The sequence below is a fragment of the Phyllostomus discolor genome, chromosome 1 (assembly GCF_004126475.2).
Source record: "Phyllostomus discolor isolate MPI-MPIP mPhyDis1 chromosome 1, mPhyDis1.pri.v3, whole genome shotgun sequence".
Taxonomy (NCBI): Eukaryota; Metazoa; Chordata; class Mammalia; order Chiroptera; family Phyllostomidae; genus Phyllostomus; species Phyllostomus discolor.
The window spans coordinates 152,658,610-152,667,415 of record NC_040903.2 but is presented as its reverse complement, the minus strand read 5'-3'; the positions used below and the strand labels follow the sequence as shown (position 1 = coordinate 152,667,415).

The following is an 8,806-nucleotide window of genomic DNA, read 5'->3' as shown; positions in this document are numbered from 1 at the left end:
CAGATCCAGGTATTCAAAAAAGCTTTCCTGTGGTGAACTAGGCTAGTGCATCGGAGGAGGGAGTGCAGTAGTTGATGCTGTGTGTTTGCTGTTAGAAAAGTTAATGAGGTTAAGAGTAACTTTCCTACATTCTGTGGAAATTCTACAAAAAGAACAGGTATGCTGAACCAAAGGCTGAGAGCAACTAACCGACAATTGAAAGCCAGGTGACAGAGCCGGAGGCCCCCTCCCCTGCGGGGTGGGGACGGGAAAAGGCCAAGCCAGATCCTGGCCTTCCTGAGGAGTGCCGCCCAAATTCCAGTGCAGGTCGGAATTCTGAATCAAGGCAGGTGTGTTCCGCCAAACTCAGGACTTTGATTGGGGAATACGACTCCTGAACCAGAGAATGGAATGTCTAAGTTGATTTCTCCAAAATTCTCAAGTTAATTTCCAGATTCCTCTAAACCGTCTGAGCCTGAAGAAATGAGCCGCCTCTCCCACTAAGATCTGGGAGCCCTCCCTTGCTTACAGACCTGGCAGAGGCCTCTACCTCCCCTCCTAGATACTGGCCAGAAACTAGGATTAAGTCGCAGCCTCACCCAGCTGCAGACAGATGGGGCCTGATAAGGAAGAAGAGGGACTCCGCCTCCAGAGACACTGCCAGTCTCACCTGGCAGGTGCACACACGGGACTGGATTCTGAGGGTGCTTGATCGAGGAGGCTAGAACATAATACTGAATAAGAGAAAGTTTCTTGATTTGGGAGTATGCTTCTGGTACACAAGTTTTCACACCCTGGCAAGGACTCCAAGAAATGGTACATATTTGCTACTAAGTTGTTTCCAAACACATGAAGAAAAGCAATGGTCCCTAGTAAGTGAACGTGAAAGGCCAGAATTCCCAGAGCAGATGGTGGAGGGGGGATGGGAAGACTCAGAGAAGAGGGCATGGGGGGGGTCATACCCTAAGCTAGGCCAGAACACCCCCCACACGACTGCATCCCACAGGGGAGCCACACGACTCTGGCGAGAGGCCCACTAACTCACTGACAAGTTCAGTGGCTCCGCTCCTTTGTAGACCACTGGTGACAGAGGAAGGCGATGACAGAGCTAAGTTAACTGAGAGTGATACAGGTGATGGGAGCCCCACTCCTCCGCCCAAAACAGAGGTCGGACAATGGAGCCCAGCTGTCAGAAATCAGATGGATCTAATTATCAGAATGAGTAGGAGGTTGGAGTAACAACCAGAGGCCCTGGCCTGGACAGTTATGAAAAGAATTAACAGGACATGACACCTCTACCAGCAACACGGATGGGAGTCAACAAAGGCGCCCTGCAGTGCACCCTCAACATGCGCCAAACACGGGCGCTCGAGAAGCTGAGGGTGGTTGCCCAATACGATTCCAAGATCACTTGCCTGGTCACTAGACCTAACGTAGGATTCAGAGTCGGAGCCCAATGGTCGGAGGAGAGGATGGGTTCCCAGAGGAAAGAGCTTTGCAGAAGAAAATCTACAAAGGCCCCATTATGTTGCTGTTACATAAATAAATTATATATTTATTTGAAAGAAAGGAAGGCAGGGGAAGGAAACACTGATTTGCTGTTCCACTTATTTATGCATTCATTGGTTGATGGTTTTTTATTATTGATTTGAGAGAGAGAGAAACATTGATTTGTTGTTCTGCCTGTTTACACATTCCTTGGTTGCCTCTTGTATGTGCCCTGACTGGGGATCAAACACACAACCCTGGCGTATCAGAATGACATTCCAACTGAGTTACCCAGCCAGGGCAAAAAAAATAATTTTTCAAAAAAAAAGAGCTGAGAGCAGGAAGTGTCCGAGAAGCGGGAGGAGGCTGCACTATGGCTCCGGACCCCTGGTTCTCCACATATGATTCTACTTGCCAAATTGCACAAGAGATTGCTGAGAAAATTCAACAACGAAACCAGCATGAAAGAAATGGTGAAAATACAACCAGGGTCCAGCCTGATGACGGGAGGGGCCAAGCGAGGCGTCCCAAACCCTTGGCTCTTTGAGGAGCCGGAGGAGACCAGAGGCTTGGGTTTTGACGAAATCCGGCAACAGCAGCAGAAAATCATCCAAGAACAGGACGCAGGCCTTGATGCCCTTTCTTCCATCATCAGCCGCCAAAAGCAGATGGGGCGGGAGATTGGCAATGAGCTGGATGAACAGAATGAAATAATTGATGACCTTGCCAACCTGGTGGATAAAACAGACGAGAAGCTTCGCACTGAAACCAGGCGTGTGAACTTGGTGGACAGAAAGTCAGCATCTTGCGGGATGATAATGGTGATTTTACTGCTGCTTGTGGCCATCGTGGTCGTCGGGGTCTGGCCTACCAAGTAGTGGCAGTAAAGGGACCACCAGCTGTGACACCTGCCGGTGATGGAGGAAAGCTCAGCACCCTTTTGATACATGAAAGCTGCTCTCAATAAATTCCCTCGAAGCGCAAAAAAAAAAAAAAAAAAAAAAAGAAGAAGAAAAGACCTACTCTTTCTACTGCAGTACTTATAAAGAAACCTAGCAGTTATTGTCAGTCGCTTCTACTTAATTAGCATTTGTCTGAGTGGAGTGGGATGGCTTTTCTCATTACTGCAAGGGTGCATAAGTCTTATTTCAGCTTAATGAAGATGCTTTCCTAATCCCTTTTTAATCCTTGCATTTTAACAAAATGCCAAGGCACAATTAGTTTTTGTGAAGATAATTGGGATTAAAATATTACTTGTGCTTGAGATTTTTTTTCTCTCAATACACAAAAGTAGAATCACATGATGGAGAAGGCATGCTTCATTTACTAACAATAGAGAAGTTGGCAGCTGCTCTTCCTGATATACATTTATGGTATTTTCTGTTGTCTTATAAACACCAAATGAAAGGAAAATTTGAGGGAAAGATAGTTTGCTGTATAAAAACTATCTCAGTTGTTTTTATGTGGAGGTAAAGCTAGGTGCAGTAAAATACACAGATCGGCGATCGATTCAATGAGCTCTGACACTTGTACACCTGTTAGCCGCCGCCCCAAAGGAAACAAGGAACAATTCAACTGCCCCAGAAAGTTCCCTCGAGCCCCTTCCCAGTGATTTCGCCCTTCCTTTCCCGCAGCAGAACCACTTTCTTCTGATCTCCATCAGAGGTTTGTTTTGCTCATGCTTACACTTTGCATAAAGGCAATCACACTTTTTCTAATCTTTTGTGTCTAGCTTCTTTCATGAAACTACTTTTTCTGAGATTAACTAGCCAGAATAGTGATTTAATGCCCAGCTCAAGGGAGATTATAGCCCCCTGCCGCTGTGTGTGGCAGGCCCATCTGTAACATCCGCGCCTGCAGGATGGCTCTCTGCAGGTGGGACACTGGCAACCTGGAGCTTCTCCAGGAGACGGGTCTGAATGTCCATTAAGACTGAGGAACAGCTGAGAGAATTCAGACCTAGAAAGTAGACTTCATGAGAAAGAATAGAGAAAAAAGGGGGGCTGGGACAAAAAATGGTCACACAATATTAGCTGTCAGTTGAAGGAGGAAATAGATTTTGTGTTGGTGTGTGTAGTGCCAGAGTTAGAAATTGCTGGGAGACAGTTTTCAGCTCTGTACAAAAAGGAATAGCCCTGCTGGGTAGCTCAGTTGGTCATACCAATATGCCAAGGTTGTGGGTTCGGTCCCTGGTCAGGGCACATACAAGAAATCAACCAATGAATGCATAAATAAGTAGAACAACAAATCAATGTTCTTCCCCTTCCTCTCCCTCCCTCCCCTACCCACCTTTCTTCTCTGTAAAATCAATCAATAAAAAAAAATTTAAAAAGGAATATCTTCTACAGCAGGTTACTGGGGTACTGTGAACAGCTGAATTTCTTATTACAGAGACTGTTCAAGAAAGCTAATAGCCATTTATCAGGAGTGCTATTAAAACGAATCCCCATCAGTGGGGAGAGGACATCTTCCTGTGACTGTGGTTTTTGACTTAGACAAAGCTGGGCTTTACCCCCACTTTAGACTAGTTGGTCCGTGTGTTTACTTATCTTATATATTTTACATTGGCAACAAGATCATATGGTTTTCACTGCAAGTATCTCAGAACCAGCTGCTGCCATAAAAACTTACCAAGCCTGAGTGGTCAGGACCCAGTGTGGATTTGGTGCTTTTATTTTCAAAGCATCTCTGTAAGAAAGAGTCCTTCCCTGCCCAAGATCCCCCCACAGGCAATGCCGGGTCTTCCTCCCTGACAGTCATAAACAGTGTCCACAAGGGCAAAAGCTACTGAAGTGTTTGCCTTGGCCTCCTTTATGGTCCAGCTTGCAACTGAAGTTAAAAATCAGAGCTCTGCAAATCTTTTGTAAGTTGCCCTCGGTGCATTAGATAAACGCAAAAGAGGAAGCGATGAGAAGAGAGGAAATGTTTGCAAGAGAAGGTGGCTGTCCTTCGGGCTGGTGAAAGGTCTCCGTAGTCTGTAGCGTTGCACACAGCCTTCCTCCCCATCTCCCAGCCCGCTACCCTGCCCGTGAGCAGTGGTCCAGCCACCAGCTTCAGGTATCTGAATGCAAGCTCCAACCCCAGGCAACTGTCCTCAGAAGAAAAGAAAGCAGAGGAAGTAAGCTGATCATCAGACCCCAAGTGGACTTCTTGTCACCTTCTACAAATCCCAAGTTTAGAAAGCATCTCCATTGCTCTCATAGTCTATCCTTTGCATTTTCCCTCCCCTAGCTACTTTTAAGCTCCAATCCATCAGAAAAATATTTCAAACATCTATACCATTCCAGGAACTGCCCCTCCTTAAAAAACAAAACAAAACAAAACAAAACAAAACAAAACCACCATCTCTGAGAAGCCTGCCAGTGACTATCACCCACTTGCTTCACTCCCTGACTCCACCTCTCAGGGTTTGTAAACAGTCAGGATATGTCAGCGTGACCTCATTTATATATGCCTCATAAACATAGCAAAATCATTTTTACAGATACACGTGATGTTTCATAATACCAGCTCAACAAAAACTTCCTCTATATTTCAACTGACAGACATCAGACAAGGTGGTCTTCAGGATGAACGCAGAATGGCCTCCCACATGGCCTCCCCAGGTTGTTCCCTGAGACAGCACCTTTCTAAGGCCTCTTCCTAGGGGCTCCCCAGGCCAAGAAAGATCTGATTCTTGCGGTGGTTTCTTCCTCCCAGCCACACCCCTTGAGGAGAACTAAAGGGCAGGTTAGGGCTAAATAAGCATTCAGATGGGCATGCAAAATAACTAAAGCAACCTTGGCTTTTCAGAGCCAAGTCTGCTTTCATAAATCCAGCAGGCCATTCACTCAGAAAGGGGAAGTGGCTTAGCCAATGCCTCCCCATTAATGAGGGGCAGAGCTAGGGCAGGAACCCGCATTTCCCAGTTTGTGCATAACTCACCTTACAGAAGGAGCTGAACCTAGGTGAAGAAAGGTTATCATGTGAGTGGGGAGCGGATGTAACACATAAGGAACTGAATTGTCTGGGTCAGTTATTATGGAGTCTGACACTGACTCCCTGAGGCCATTTTCTCATCTGTGCAATGGCATATTAATATCTCACTTAACGCTTTTGTACAGGACGGAAAGGGCACAATGCGTGGAGATGGCCTGCTCTTTACTGACATTCACTGCTTGAGGTTTTCCATGTTTTTTGTTGTAATTTAGCCAGCCTCTGGCATTTGTTTCAGGTTTAGAATTACCCCAAAGCATGCTGAAAATAGCCTCAAATATTTGGAATATGAAGTTTAGCTAATTCTACACGCAACGTTAAAATCCCGGCCAAGACTGCACAGCAGGCCACAGACAGAAGCAGGGGCCCAGAGGGTGCACTTTCCATGCTCACTGCTCTCCAGCTCCTGCTCCTGCTCCTGACTCAGAAGTGTTCTCGGTGCTGCTGTTTGGTAGCTGAATTAAAAGTGGTGCCCTGGCTGGTGTAGCTAAGGAGATTGAGCTCTGGCTTGTGAACTGAAAGGCCACTGGTTTGATTCCTGGTCAGAGCACATACCTGGGTTAGAGGCCAGATTCTCAGTTGGGGGCATGCAACAGGCAACCGACCAATGTTTCTCCCCCTCTCTGTCTCCCTCCCTTACCCTCTTGCTAAAAATAAATTTTAAACATCTTTTAAAAAATTATTCACTTTACAGTAAATAATTTTTAAGCTATTGCTCTAGATCGTCTGGGCTAGAGTCAAACAAAATTGAAGGGAATTTTCTCAGGCTCTTGGTGGCTCTTAACTGCTGCTGGAAACAGCTGGGGTTGGTTCTTCACTTTTGAAGAAGATACGGCCTCCGGATGTTACATCTGATTAGGGTATAAAATGCATTGGCATGTCGGCTAGAGGTAGCACACAGGAAAAGACTCCTGGTTGAGGGCTGCCTGCACGGGAACTCTTCCTCCCTGAGAGTCTCTTGCTTTCATTCCTAAATCCATTTGTGGAACAGAAGATGCTGCTAGCATTGTGAAGGGATGGTTGAGAGAGATGGAAGAAACCACTGTGCCTTGTTGCCAGGAGATGGGAAATGGTGGGAGTCAGAAGGATCTGCGGCCTTTCTTCAGGTGGGGTGAACAGGCCCAGAACCTCACCTGGGCCTGGGGACATTCCCACTGGTCTCCCGGCAGGGTGGCTGAGCGTTGACTCAGAAAGGCAGGAGCCTCGGAGGAGGTGAGGCCATCAGACAAGGCCAGTAAGTGGGCCTGCTCTCCCCTGGGGTCCCTCCGCCACTAAGCACACAGCACACATCCACAGTTGTAGCCCGTCTTCTTACGACTTCCCCTTTAAGCTGCCTTGGTGCACTTCGTAACCTGATTTCACTTCTAAAAAACATGTTGTGGGGGAGGAAACACCCAGAGAAGCCTGGCCCAGCTCTGTATCACCAACCCTCCTCACTCCAGATGGTTCTGGCTGCGAAAGTTTGCATTCTGGGCTTTCCAATATGTTTATATTCTGCCTCGAAAAGCTACTGTGCTCCGCACCCCTCTACCCCTGGTCCACCCAGGGGGACCTTCTCTTAGTGCCGCTCTCTCAAGAATAGGGCTGTTGACTTTGCATCAGCATCCTACATACATTATTACTTTTTAATCATGACCCAAACAAATATGTACTATTATCCTAATTTTAGGGAGGGAAAACAGACGCTTTAGAGAAAAGATTACTCTCTCAGTACAGAAACAGAATCCTTACCAGGTTTGTCTCCATAATGTTCCCCTTTCTATAATCACTTCTCCATAAACTGAATCCTCAATTAAAAAGAATTTTTATTTTCTGTCTTAAAAAAAATAAACCAAGGCCATGGATTTGTTTTTAAAGCAATGCAGTGACATTTGGCTACCCCTCCGAAAATCTATTGCCATGTTCTATCTCTGATAGAAGCCCAATTTTGATTTTTATACCACATAGCCCACGTTGTGTAGAGAAGCTGGTCCCACCCACAGGTTCAGGATGGCACAGGCTGGTATGAGAATGATTCTATACCTGTCAGCAATTGGTTCAGAAATGGGCATGTGACCCAATTCTGGCCAATGAGACATGAGGAGATTTGAAGGCATCTTCTGAAAACTTCTTTCTTGCTCTTAAGAAAGAACCACACATAGTGACTCCCTCCCACTGAATCTGCACAAGAAAGCAAACAGCCACAGTTACTACTGGCCACCTTCCTGCCAGAAGAGGAATTTAGAGGGGAAACAATAACTCTGAATGTCACAGAAGAGAGATGAAAATAAGATATCCCTTAATGATATCACTGAGGTATTAAATCAACCAGGCCTGAAGGCAACCATCTACCCCTAGACTTCCTGCCTAATGAGCAAATACATTTTCATATCATGCTTTTCTATTGTTTGCAGATAAAAGTATCTTTAATTGATGCTGGGATCTGTCACACCTCCTACATCCACAGGACTGTGCACTCACCACTCACATCTAGAAGGACGGTTGAGAGGTACTACACCACCCTTAGTCAACAAACCAAAATCAGTTTTGAATGTGGCGAATTTCGTGTGGCATGAAGTATGGCCACAAATCCTTTGTTATTGGGAGGCCATAGAGAGATGAAATCAATTTCTCCTTTTCTTGTGTCTGGGCTGGTCTGTGGCCAACAAAACGCAGTGGAAGTAACACTGGATGACTTCTGAGGCTGAGCCTTCAGAGATTGGCAGCTTGCAACATGCTACTTGGAACACTCCCTCTTAGAACCCAGCCTCCCCTGTGACCACCCAACCCAGGCTGGCAGAAAAAAAGAGAGGGAGAGAGAGAGAGAAGAGGAAGAGGGAGAGGAGAAACATCCTGTGTCGTGACACCGAGGTGCCAGACATTTGATAAAAACGTCCTGAGGTGCACCCAAAAAAAAACACCAGCACATGCCATAAAGAATTAACCACACAGCTGAGCCCTACCCACATTCAAGACTCACAAATAAAATGCTTGGTGTTTTGAGCCACCAAGTTTTGTGGGAGTGGGGGTTTATTCCCTCGATAACTAATACGAGAGGAAAATATAGAAACTGCTTTTTACAAGATTCAATGAACAGAAAGAAGAAGCTGTCTACTGAACCTCCATCTATCTGGAAACTTCATCCTCAGGACACTGTATTCCCTGAGTGCCCCAGAGGATCCTGGTGGGAAGATTGCGTGACCCAGGAACCAGATACGTACGCATGGAGGGCGAATGTCTGAGAGTCAGGACGATGTGGCTTCACCCCATTTCTTCCTGTTCTCTTCTACCCTAATCAGGTCTTGGACTCTCACCGAGGTTCTCAAAAGACTAGGGAAAATGTATGGGAGATTGATAGAAAGTGAAGGGGAGCCCACTTTCTTGG

The 8,806-nt window shown here is 46.2% G+C and overlaps 1 protein-coding gene across 1 annotated transcript; it reads left to right on the top strand.

The window, feature by feature from the left end:
- Window positions 1–1,803: 1,803 nt before the first annotated feature.
- LOC114492491 (syntaxin-8-like) lies at window positions 1,804–2,449 on the top strand. Its single transcript, XM_036031620.1, has one exon. It carries the CDS (start codon window positions 1,869–1,871, stop codon window positions 2,343–2,345), a length of 477 nt encoding a protein of 158 aa, XP_035887513.1. The 5' UTR covers window positions 1,804–1,868; the 3' UTR covers window positions 2,346–2,449.
- The last annotated feature ends 6,357 nt before the right edge of the window (window positions 2,450–8,806 follow it).